Here is a 12,568-nt window from a genome sequence, read left to right as displayed (position 1 = left end):
CACTGGTTGAAATGAAGTGGTAGGGGGTTTATCGCCGAAAACTCAGCCGTGTTGACAAAGTTACCTCAGCTGGAGCCAACGTATCTGCCGCGGGGGCCAGGGAGAGGGCAGAGCGAGGACGGTCCCCGGAGGGCACAGGTAGAGTCGGGGTGGTCAGCTGGCCTAGCTGGTCACCCTGACGAGAGGAGGGCGGCTGTCAGACTGGGAATTCATTGTGTCAAAGGAATGGCATCGGATGTGGCGTTGTGTCGTAATTGACGATCTTGACACATGCTTCGTTAAAAGCTTGCAGTTCATTGGTTTATTTTACATATCTACAAGACCATACGATTTTCCTTCTTGCATTCCACTGTTGGTTTACCTCAGTCGCACGTGGTGGACCACCTCCTCCTCGTTGATCCTCTCCTCCCTGGTCCACATCACCTCGAACTGGACGGCTAGGTTTAGAAGTTCTTGGCGCACCCCTTCAGGGCTCCTACGAAAGGGAAAAGGATACAAGCCTTCAGGGCATAGCTGGTGGCATCCGTCGTCTGCTGCTTTCGGGAGCTCCTCGCTAGCTTCCCAGTTCCCATGTATCATTTGCAAATTGAGTAATTATATCTAGTATATTGCGACTTACTGACATATACAGGGTGGACCAAAAGGATGGAAACATTTTAAACTCGTATAAAACATGCAATATTGCATGCAGGTGACTGAAAATGATACCAACGACAGTACATTTTGTGGAAATTCATAATGACGTCATGCTCAGCTGCTTTCTCTCGTTTTCAGTCTCTCACAGCAAATGTTCAAGGAGACCACCTTTGCGAGACAGGCACAGATCGGCCCGCCTCGCGGCTGACGCGATAGCCCGACGACATGTCCTCTGGTATGACTCGCAGCCTTGGTGATCGCTCTCTTCAGGTCAGTAAAGCTTACAGAACCTTCTTTAAGCTTTAGTGAATTTTCACGACCGGTGACCCTTGAGATGACCGTACAGGAAAAAATCCAGTAGGGTCAGGTCGGTTGAGCAGACAGGCCAGTTCCACTTCGGTTCCAGGGTGCGACGTGGCTGACCTACCAAGCGACGCTAAAGAAGTTCTTGAAGTGAGATCAAGCGACGTATGGCAGTATTTTGGACCTCATGTGGTTCCAGCAAGGCGATGCTTCTCCTCGCATAGCAAAACAATGCTTAAGTGGATCGAGAACCACTCTGGTGACCGGCTGATATCCCGCGGTGCCAGTCGGAACTGGCCCGTCTGCTCACTTGACTTGACCCCTATGGATTTTTTTTCCTGTGGCCTCATCTCAAGGGCCAGGTCTACAAAGAAGGTCCAGCAAGCTTCTGTGGCCTGAAGAGAGCGATCATCAAGGCTGTGCGAGTCATACCTGAGGACATGTGTCGTCGGGCTATCGCGTCAGCCGCGAGGCGGGCCGATCTGTGCCTGTCTCGCAAAGGTGGTCTCCTCGAACATCTACTATGAGAGACTGAAAACGAGAGAAAGCAGCTGAGCATGATGTCATTATGAATTTCCACAAATACTGTCGTTTGGTATCATTTTCAGTCACCTGCATGCAATATTGCATGTTTTATGAGAGTTTAAAATGTTTCCATCCTTTTTGGTCCACCCTGTATCATACGATGATATTCTCCCGACTTGCAAGCGAGCCTTTGAACTATATTATTGTGTATATTATCGCACCTATGGCCAGCGTCTGGAGCCCCTGTCGTCGCGAGTAGTAATCGACATACAGCACGTCCGGCCGCCGCGTGTCCTCGGTGCAGGCAAACGACGGCATCACGATCCCCGGGAAGGCCGTGGTCATCAGGTAGCTGAAACGGTGGACGTGTTGAATGTGAGGAATGAGGCACGCCTCGACAAAACCGGGATCATTTCGCCCGATCGTTTTCTAAAGGCGTTCGGAATACTTTAATGGATATAGCATATCAAACATGTGTATGAAAAACGCATATGTAGTCTTGTGACAGGCGAGAAGAACGTGTTAATCCATCGTGTAAAACGAGCTTATATTGTGAGCGTGTCACCCCATATGTATTATGTAATTAGATGCGGGTCTCACCAGTGAAGATAGTCGAGGTTGTCCAGAAATGCGTGGAAGGTTCTTCCTAGAGTGTGCAGCATCTCGCCGTAGCCTTTCTCGATAGTGAAATCGACAAAATGCATACCGACCCCCTCCAGAAAGTATTCGAGGCTGATCTCTGTGGCAGTAGCAGCCGGAATGTTAAGAAGGAAATGAAACTCATTTTTGATCACTCAATTCATCACTGAAATTTTAGCAGGTAAAGCTCCGGCCTCCGATAGAATGGGCTAGATTAGGTCGCATGCATATGGACTTGGAGCATGTACTCGTCGTCCCCTTTCAAATCCCCGCCCTCATATCATCTGTGTGCGCTGGGATATCGGAGCAATAGAACTAAAATAATTATCGATAATATAAGCCAACTAAAAGTGGCTAAATATTCATCACGGTCTAAAAAAAAGTAATTGAGAATCCTGTATTCCCAACAAGCCGTTGTCGGCTTCCCTTACCCAAATGTTTGACGACGATGCCTATGAAGTCCAGGGTGGCCTGGTCGGGGTAGCACTGGAAGTTGAGGAACGTCTGCTCGTCGTCCGCTCCCGATATGCCCTGGCGATCAGACCGGATGATTCGAAAAATAAACATTTTTTTTTAAATAGAGATTCATGGGGAAGAATTGTAGCAATATAAACATGTCTATTCATTATCTGTGTTGCAACATAGACAACAGTCACATGTTTACCAAATAAATTGTACGCTCCTAAAAAATTCATGTGCAAATATTATACTTACAATATTTCCATCCATTTGTCCTTCCCATAGTTGTTCATCACCCATCTTTGACACAGCTATGGATGAGTCCGTACTGAAACGGCATAAGCAGGTTGTTTGATTCGCAATCCGGCGATTATCGCCGTTCATTAACCACGCAAAGATATGCATGTAGAGAACAAACACTAATATAACGAACTTCCATTTGACAAAGACTACAACAAACTGCCATTTGGAAACCGGTCCTGCTCCTAACAGCCGACATTTACTAAGACATATTATCAGTAACAGGGCTGACGCACGACATATCTGGAAATTATAAAGCGATTACTACATTTATTCATTGTGCAATGAACAATTTTTCGAACGTTTTAAACCACCGTTTATTCTTAAATGCAGTTTCTTGAGCCAATAAAACTGTCAACGCACGGTTTATTTTCCGTTTTAAAGAACAATACTTACCATTTTGTTTGAATGCAGCGCTGTGCAGTTAGATGACTAAATCAGAGAACCAATTCTTTGTCATCCACTCAGTACAATGAGTGACGAAGCTCAACACCATGACCTATAAGAGGATAGACGAGTTAATAAAAAAACTGACGAAAAGTGGAAGAACATTTAAGAACGAACGGTCGTGGGTTCCTCTATCTCCGTCTTTCTCTCTCTCTCTCTCTCTCTCTCTCTCTCTCTCTCTCTCTCTCTCTCTCTCTCTCTCTCTCTCTCTCTCTCTCTCTCTCTCTCTCTCTCTCTCTCTCTCTCTCCTCTCTCTCTCTCTCTCTCTCGCTCTTTCTTTCACTCTCTCTATCACTTCTGTCTCTTCCACTCATTCTCGTTGTTTTCCTTTCTGCCTCCCCCCGACGGCCCTTTGTCTATTTCGCTCTCTTAGTTTAACAAGCGCATACATTACCGCCTACACCCATACGCATAAACATAAATAAATTGTGGTCACGAACATATACGACATCACAAAACGCAAACTTACTTGTCATGCCAGCCTCATCTTCCGATGCTCTCGTTTGTCTATCAAATGTCGCCTTTCCCATGGACAGGGCAGAAGAGATCCACCTGTTTCCGCGGCCAGGAACACACTGATCCAAGATCCCGTGACCCTCACCGATCATGACTTCCTCTAATTGATCGGTTGTCTGAGAACGACCATAATTTCTCCATCAGACCGGGAGGGTAATATCACACGCGTCATCCTAGGGGCAGACGGCCTTGGGCAGACGCATGTCATCTGAGGGTGTCATCACCCACTGATGGTGACATGATCGACTTTGGGGGCCGGCGGTTACCGATTGGTCTTTGACAGCTGCAGACGTTTGTACCCGCCTTTGTCAATTCGGCGGTAGTCTTGCTGTGCATTTTATCGGTCCCAGAAAGTCCACTTTTTGTATGAATTAGTATGCCTTCATCGGTGCTGATACAGATGGTCTTTTTTCGTCCTCGTCAACTAAGCATGATGCATTTCATGTATCTAATTCTCGTCTCTTCGTTACGCTCTTCGTTATGTCCTTCGTTATGCTAGGCGAAGCTCCTCTTTCTTCTTTCATTCGTCAAACAACGATGTGTCAAATGTCGAAATGACCCATCAATCTGGAGATCTTCACCGTTTGTCTTTGTTTCTACGTGGATGATAATGAGGATTCAATTCAACCAAGAAGTGCCATTTCAAGAACGTCACGATGTGTCCGCAGCTCCGTTTGCCGGCCACGCTGGATATGCGCCGCAAATATCGTAAATATGACGCAGTTTTGGTCAAAGCTAGGGTAAAATGGAACACGTTTTATATTGTTTTGAGCGTTCACTGCAATTACTTTTGTAAATGGTGGTCGTCACATTATCGAGATCATCACTTGGTTAGCTATTCATGTGAAAGACATCAACGTGCGTGTATCAAAAGTGCTGCTTAAAAATTCACATCTTAACCCGCGAGTTGCTGGGGGGGGGCGTTAAACGCCCCCACTTTTTTCGCCGGGCCATAGCATAAAAACGGCGCGCCGCAGGCGCGCCAAATTTTGGGTACCTGTAGGAAATTGATTGAAGTTTATTGTGACAAAGTTTCAAAAAATCAGTCGGAAAATTTTTGAGATATCGAGGTTTTAGTGACGTCATGATTTCTGAGTTTTCGACCAAAAACGGCATATGTTCAAAAAATCATATAAATCACAGAATAGACATATAGACATGCCGTAAATGCCATTAGACTGCCAATACCATGAAGAATCAAATGGCTATCTTCGATTATTGATTATCGTTCCGCATTTTCCAAAATCTTGAACTGAATCTTGGCAATTTCTCGTGACTACTTCACGACCATGATACATGAATATCTTAAATTGAACTTTTTTAGCCAAACACGTACACATATAAAATGAATGTCACCATCGTGTTCTACGCCCCAAATTACCCATAAAACATGTGTCACAGGCTGCGAATATCAGTTTTTATTTTCGGGGATATGCACCCGCCCGGTTGACCTGACCTTGACCCTGACCTATGCTTGACTGACCCCTGCATGGAGCTGACACTCTTGTAGGCCTTATATGATGGATTGTGCACCGTTTTGACAGAGTTTATGACGAGAGGCGCCCATTGCGAAGTCCTGAAGTCCATGCTACTGAAAGCCCGATTTCAGGTGTTTGACCTGACCTTGACCTGACCTGTGACCTCAAAATTCAACTTAAAAGTACTCATCTGAAGCGTCTCGTCGCGTTCTTTCGTTTGCCGCCTCGTGCGTTTCGCTGCGCCTATTGGTTCTCGAGTTATCGGCTGGGGGCGTTTAACGCCCCCCCCCAGCAAACGGTGGGTGGCGAAATACCCCAGCAACTGCCGGGTTAAGTACCTACATAGTGCTTCTCAAAGACGTTTGAAAGCTCCAAATGAATTGTTGAGAGGACAATAACTGTTCTGATCTACACCAACATACCGGGTGAGTGACAAATCAGATGTGCCCGTGTCATAAGGCCTAAATCTTGTCCGACAGCCCCGAGGCAGCCATGCCAAATGTGGTGATTAAGTAGACATGTTTGATATAGTTTTCCATTTCCTCATTTCAGGAACATGTCGAAGCACACCTACCTGTCGTCTAGATCCATTGGATTGATCAAACGTGGATCAGTCACCGCCAGAGAATCTGACAGTAAGCCATTGCTTGATACTGTCGAGAACTGGTGCACGTTTACGCGACTCGCTTCACTGTCAAGATGAGGAAAATTAACGTTTCAGAAATATGCACCACTCAAAGCATAAGTCATAACTTGTGTTGCTGCTTCTTTACTCCATCCCTTTCCTTACAGAGCATTGTCTATATTGTCCCTTTCCATAATTGCCCATATTATTAGTCCTCCCTATCACTGTAACTCCTCTTCTTCAGCCCCTCTCCCTTCTCTCCCTTTGTCTTTCCCTCAGCCTCTCAGCTGCAAGAACCAGAGCTAACGCTCACTGGATTCGAGATCTCGCAGAAGGCACTCATGCCGCCAAGGTTAGTAGCTTTCTTTTCTTCATACCGTTCAAACTATAAACACACGTATATGCCGTAAGAAAAAAAGCTAAAAGCCAGCCTATGCTTAGTAGATTGTGTCTAGTTCTATCGAAAGCTGGATCACATGTGATCGCACCGGCCTTTCTGAACGTCTGACTGTGCTGTTTGTGTCTTGAGCAGCGGCGCTACTCCAGTCCTCCAAGCTGTCGGTTGACGCTAACCAAATTGTCTGTGCGCCGACTGTTACAGATATGCCAGCGGATGTTATTCGATACGGTTTGCTCCCGGAGGTGGCGCACTAGTCGGGGGGTTCGGTAATGGAGCCGTTCTGGTAAGTCTGCAGCCACCTTGATCAGATCAGATGGAAGATAATCGAGCCGACCGTGGCTAGAGCCAGGCTCGAGCGCCTCGGCGCTAGCTGTTTGCTTCTGGCAGATATTTATTGTTATTAGTACCTAACAAGAGTCATGGCCATACGACTTTGCTATAAGCATAAAAGCTTGTAAATCGCTATTATTAGACATGCTGCCTGCCTTATGTTGTTTCTCTTTTTACTGATGAAGCGCGCTTTCCGTCATTTGTCATTTCAGATGTATGAAAAAGACGCTCAGGGCCTTTTCACACAGCAGAGCACGCTGCGTAAGGGCTCCCGCTATGCAGACGATACTATTATGGCCGTCCGCTTCCACCCAAAGCAAAGCAAGGTACGTACGTTGATAGTATTTATTTCATTTGAAACCAGTCGGGTCAATAGCAACGTGAATAACTGTCAGCTTTGACTTGAACCGTTCGGTTGCATCACAGAGTCGTGTGACTCCCGGTACGTGACCTGTGATGCACGGTTGTTACAGATTCTCTACTCATGCGCAATATTTGGGACAATTTTCCGACACAACTTGGCGGGAAAGCCAGACGAGAAATGCGAGAAGTTTGCCGAAGGTAAGGCAAACACAGATTCCTCGATCACAATAATCGAATGCCAGAGGTACAGCCCACCGCTAAAGTAATGTAGGGTTTTACCAATCTCAATGGATGGCTTTGACTGGCGATTGTTTAATGCGGAGTGATCGAAAAGAAGACGTCAATAGATAAAGTTGCAGCTGCATTGAGTAACGATACAGGTTAGCTACATTCAAAGTTTCATTGTGGTCTGACTAATCAATCCTAAGCTTCAGAAGCAGAACATACCCAGGACTGAAACCGCACATTACTTATGCTGTGGACTGTACTTAGGTACATAAGTTAGTCGCTCCACAATGTTCAGTAGTCCACACTAACGGCTTTCCAATTCCTACTTCTTAGCTACATTGCATTTGTACGCATTCGTCGTTTGATATTGCGTTTAGTGCCAGTACTAGTTCTGCCGCCCTGATTACCTCATTTGTTACCGATCAATGTCATCACTGATTATCGTCACCGTGGCTGTAACTGTTGAAACAGAAAACAACAACCGCATCAACGCCATCGACCTGAACATGGCCGGCGAGCTGCTGGCGTCTGGTGGGAAGGACCTCAGTCTGCGCATCTACGACACTCAGACCAAGGAGGTCAGTGTGGTCTCAGGTCGGATGAAAGAACGATTTTGTCGCTTCAGGCTAATGGCACACACTGTCACACTCACAGTACTTACTGAAAGTTGAGACAGATGATTTAAGGAGGTAGTGACACTGGTGACACCATACCATTCGTATAATACGTATTGCGGCACAGCATCAATTCAGGCGTTTATATGTGCAGCCATCTATGGTCAGGAATGTAAAACACACTTTAACCCAGTATTGAGCGATCCGTGTTTTTGTGTGACATCTGACAGCTCTGAGCTACAAAACGAAATTAAAGTTAGTCAGTTGCGGTTGCACAAGACTTCACTCCCTCCATGAGACTGCAGAAAACTGACCGAACTCATTCTGTCCCCGTTCAGTTGATCCAGGAGTACAAAGGCTATCACCCAAGCACGCCGCAAAAGGACAGTGGCGGCCACGCGCTGAGCGTGTTCTGCATCAAGTTCCACCCGGACCAGCGAGATGTGCTGCTCACCGGCGGATGGGACGACACCATCAAAGCAAGTTCTTACCCTGCCACCATTATACTGTCCCACACGTCAATGTTTCATATTTGTCTATCCACTTGGCTCACATAGTGCGCAACTCATAAGCCAAGGCACACATTGTTCCACCATCAAAATGAGTTTTCTTCCCCAGCTGGTGTCTTATCAACCTCAATACTTCGCCCTGCCGGCAGTAAGACAGATGTTTATAGAGGCGGACGTCGAACGCTTGCGATACCGCCTGAATACGCATTGCGGCACAGCATAATTTCAGGCGTTTGTGCGTGCTGCCATCTATCGTAAGAGATGCGAAACACTTGCACTCACTCAAGTCTGGATACGGAAGGCTTGGCAAACGGCCAATCTTCTTCCGGCAGGAAATGTTTTAGGATTGACATTTGGAAACAAAACGTCAGCTTGTATTCAATCCCATTCCGTCATGAAATTCATTGCATTCAATCGACACTCGGCAGTCATCAAAACTTCATGATTTTCAATTTCTCAGACCTCACAGTTAAAACTTCGAGATAAGTGATGGCAGCCGATGGTCACGAGTCATGTTATTTTGCGCACAGATCTGGGACATGCGCACAGACGCCGGTATGATCGGATCTTTGGGAGGACCGCACATCTGTGGAGAGGCCATCGACATCAAGGTCAGTCCGTCAGACGGTAACCGAAATAGGTCTGAGGGGAAAACGACCGCATCAATGTACCTTTATGACAGGCTAAATGATATATTAAATGTAATGTTTTCAATATTATTATGTACGGATGCTAGGCTAGACGAGTCTAACCTTTCAGGATCATCATGATGAACAGGCAATGGACAAGAGGGATGACATATTTGACTTTTCCTGAAAACAAGTTAACATCCCTGATTGGAGGGGATTTGGGTCGAAATGCCATGCTTAGAGCTTGTTGTTCAATTCACCATGATACATAGTTCTGTTGTGCACGGTATAATTATCCTCCTTTCCCGGCCTTATTAGGGTGAGACGGTTGTGACGGGCTCGTGGAAAGCCGACCAGGCCATCCAGCTCTGGGACCTCAGACAGAGGCTGCCCATCAAGTCACTAACCACGTTCCGAAAAACGCACGTGGAGGGAGACAACATCTACGCTGTTCAGGTCAGCTAATCGTCCCATTATATTGCTCTTTTTGGAGAAGGAAATCATGTAAGAACTAAGAACCATTCCCATGTCTCTAGTGACATATTTCTAGCTAGATAAAGCCTTGTTTGTTTCTATAATGAATACGCATTAATGATGCATGCGCATGCAATACGCATAATGAAGCATTACTGAGCAGTCAACTACCACTAAGCAGGTTTTAACCCGCGAGTTGCTGGGGGGGGGCGTTAAACGCCCCCACTTTTTTCGCCGGGCCATAGTATAAAAACGGCGCGCCGCAGGCGCGCCAAATTTTTGGGTACCTGTAGGGAATTGATTGAAGTTTATCGTGACAAAGTTTCAAAAAAATCGGTCGGACAATTTTTGAGATATCGAGGTATTAGTGACGTCATGATTTCTGAGTTTTCGACCAAAAACGGCATATGTTCAAAAAATCATATAAAATCACAGAATAAACATACAGACATGCCGTAAACGCCATTAGACTGCCAATACCATGGTCAATCAAATGGCTATCTTCGATTATTGATTATCGTTCCGCATTTTCCATAATCTTGAACTGAATCTTGGCAATTTTTCGTGACTACTTCACGACCATGATACATGAATTTATTAAATTGAGCTTTTTGAGCCAAACACGTACACATAATAAAATGAATGTCACCATCGTGTTCTACGCCCCAAATTACCTATAAAACATGTGTCACAGGCTGCGAATATCAGTTTTGATTTTCGGGGATATGTGCCTACCCGGTTGACCTGACCTTGACCCTGACCTATGCTTGACTGACCCCTACATGGAGCTGACACTCTTGTAGGCCTTATAAGATGGATTGTGCACCGTATTGACAGAGTTTATGGCGAGAGGCGCCCATTGCGAAGTCCTGAAGTCCATGCTACTGAAAGCCCGATTTCAGGTGTTTGACTTGACCTTGACCCGACCTGTGACCTCAAAATTCAACTTTAAAGTACTCATCCGAAGCGTCTCGTCGCGCTCTTTCGTTTGCCGCCTCGTGCGTTTCGCTGCGCCTATTGGTTCTCGAGTTATCGGCTGGGGGCGTTTAACGCCCCCCCCCCAGCAAACGGTGGGTGGCGAAATACCCCAGCAACTGCCGGGTTAACGACAGGCGGAAGTATTGTTCCTAGCGGATCAATATTGAAGAGGAGAGCTCATGCGCACATCGGTTGTCTCATATCTAGTCAGTATTTGGTTGGGCGACTATTCAGACAGACCCCTGTTGTCTGATCAGTGTGGATGGCTCAGTGGTACCTCCGTTGATCAGTGGGATAGCTTAGACGATCAGTGGGAATATCTCAGGCAGACCTCTGATGTTTTCTGAGCTAAGACGGACATCTGTTGATTAGTGCGGACAGCTCAGACGGACCTCTGTTTGCTGATCAGTGGGGATATCTCTGATGTTTTCTGAGCTCACACTGACCTCTGTTTTCGGTAGTTTGCCCGCTCCGACCCGGACGGCCACCACCTACTGACGGCCGGGTCAGGAACCAACAGCTTCCAGTACATCAACCACATGACGGAAAAGGTGACAAACCAGCCGACCGGCGATAAATTATAATTGAATGGCACATTTGATTTCAGCATTGCACAAAAAAAGTCACATTAATGAGTACCTAAACAAAGCATTCAATTATATCGGGCCCACAAAATGGGCTTTCGGACAACCCCAACCGACCTCTAAGCGGCTTGTGGCAAATCAAAACGTACCGTGGGGTCATTATCCCATGAGCGACAGAAAGACGCAACCATTTACCTATGGATTGGCCTGGGACATTCGGCGCCTATCAACACGCCTATCCCGTCGAATTCTTTTCCAGAAACCGCATCCGTACTAGAACTAATGCCTACATTAACGACATGTCCTGATCAGCTTTACGTTGGCGTACATTGCGTAGTTACGCTGATCTTTCTCAAACAAATGCATCGTAGTTTTACCGTGCTACGTCTCAGAATACACCCAGTAAGCCGATCGTGCCCAATAATCCCTCAAATTGGCGTCCGCCGTGAATTCCCCCGACCCCCGCTAACAAGGCGGTCGGCCGTTCTCGGAATTCCGTTCTGTGGATTACATTGATCGGTATCTGTGGCAGGTGATTGGTACGGGAGCGACTCAGAAGCCCTTCTCGACAGTGGACAGCACCGGCCAGGTGCTGGCGGCGGCCGGCGGGGACGGCTGGATCCGCCTCCTGCACGTGCCCGGCCGACGTCACTGATGGAGGCAGGCTGAGACTAAGGAGATGACAGACCCACGGGAGAGAGAAGAGGAGAGGGAGGACCTTTGGGAGGGAACGAGAGAGACGGTATAGTTAGACCCCGAGGGAGAGCGAAGCTACGGGAGATAATGCCGAGGACTGTCGAGAATGTAGGATGATGAGAGGAATGTGAGAGCCAATGTAAAGAATATTGAGAGCCAATATCGCATTCTACGACTGGTGTGCGAGTTGGAATTCGAATTTTTTTGTTATAATGATGTTCTTCGTTGCAGTGGCTGTACTGTTGTTGAGCTGGTTAGTGTAATTATGTGACATATTCTGTGTTCATCGCAATTTCAAACTATCCACCAAGTCCAACGAATGACGCAAGCTGGATACTGGATACTTTCTACATTCGTAGATATCAATATGACTGCACCACTAGTGACGTACGTGATTACTGAACTCTGTCTCTCTTATCGACCCACGTGTCGGTGGGAGGTCGGAAACTCTGTTATTACACGTGATGCCATCAATAGTTTGTGCTGCGTTTGGCAGGGAATATCCACGGACGGCAATTGCTGACACGTGACACATGTCCCACCGTCCGTCAACAGTTCACGCTGCGCCCGATAGGGACAGCTCACGGACGGTTAAGTGGCTGTCACGTGACACGCTACCGCTCGTCGGAGCCTGTGCTGCGTTTGGCAGAGGCTGTCTAGGGACGGTAATGGTAGCCTGTCCTCGGCTCCGTCCAACCACAGCCCGTCAGTAGGACGGGCTGTATGAGACAGACGTGAGCGGGCCACCAGCCACGCCCTGTAAGGGTCAGTAACAACTGGGGCAGGGCTGGGCCAAATGGGAGGAGAGGGGGGTATTGAATAGCAGTCGCGACAT

At 47.0% G+C, this 12,568-nt stretch overlaps 1 protein-coding gene and 1 long non-coding RNA gene across 2 annotated transcripts; one reads left to right on the top strand and one right to left on the bottom strand.

The window, feature by feature from the left end:
* Positions 1 to 1,759: 1,759 nt before the first annotated feature.
* On the bottom strand, positions 1,760 to 2,623 carry LOC122376694. The gene is made up of 3 exons (XR_006255685.1): positions 2,535 to 2,623; positions 2,065 to 2,203; positions 1,760 to 1,816 (listed from the first exon to the last, which is right to left on the bottom strand). It is a non-coding gene; the product is annotated as an uncharacterized LOC122376694 (long non-coding RNA).
* Positions 2,624 to 5,639: 3,016 nt separating this feature from the next.
* On the top strand, positions 5,640 to 12,207 carry LOC122376697 (WD repeat-containing protein tag-125-like). Its single transcript, XM_043356611.1, has 12 exons — positions 5,640 to 5,728; positions 5,856 to 5,938; positions 6,208 to 6,280; positions 6,530 to 6,611; positions 6,871 to 6,984; positions 7,132 to 7,219; positions 7,721 to 7,827; positions 8,202 to 8,342; positions 8,903 to 8,983; positions 9,320 to 9,457; positions 10,915 to 11,004; positions 11,570 to 12,207. Exons 2-12 carry the CDS (start codon positions 5,860 to 5,862, stop codon positions 11,690 to 11,692), a joined length of 1,116 nt encoding a protein of 371 aa, XP_043212546.1. The 5' UTR covers positions 5,640 to 5,728; positions 5,856 to 5,859; the 3' UTR covers positions 11,693 to 12,207.
* Positions 12,208 to 12,568: the final 361 nt, after the last annotated feature.

This window comes from Amphibalanus amphitrite, unplaced genomic scaffold (genome assembly GCF_019059575.1).
Source record: "Amphibalanus amphitrite isolate SeventyFive unplaced genomic scaffold, NRLGWU_Aamphi_draft 002248F_arrow, whole genome shotgun sequence".
Classification (NCBI taxonomy): Eukaryota; Metazoa; Arthropoda; class Thecostraca; order Balanomorpha; family Balanidae; genus Amphibalanus; species Amphibalanus amphitrite.
This window is presented reverse-complemented; position numbering and strand designations above follow the sequence as displayed.

Excerpts from the sequence above, each read along its gene's own strand:
- LOC122376697 (XM_043356611.1), top strand. The coding sequence starts at position 5,860 with ATGTCGAAGCACACCTACCTGTCGTCTAGATCCATTGGATTGATCAAA. Across the intron at positions 7,220-7,720 it reads ATGCGAGAAGTTTGCCGAAG|AAAACAACAACCGCATCAAC; the intron begins GTAAGGCAAACA and ends CTGTTGAAACAG. Across the intron at positions 9,458-10,914 it reads ACAACATCTACGCTGTTCAG|TTTGCCCGCTCCGACCCGGA; the intron begins GTCAGCTAATCG and ends TGTTTTCGGTAG.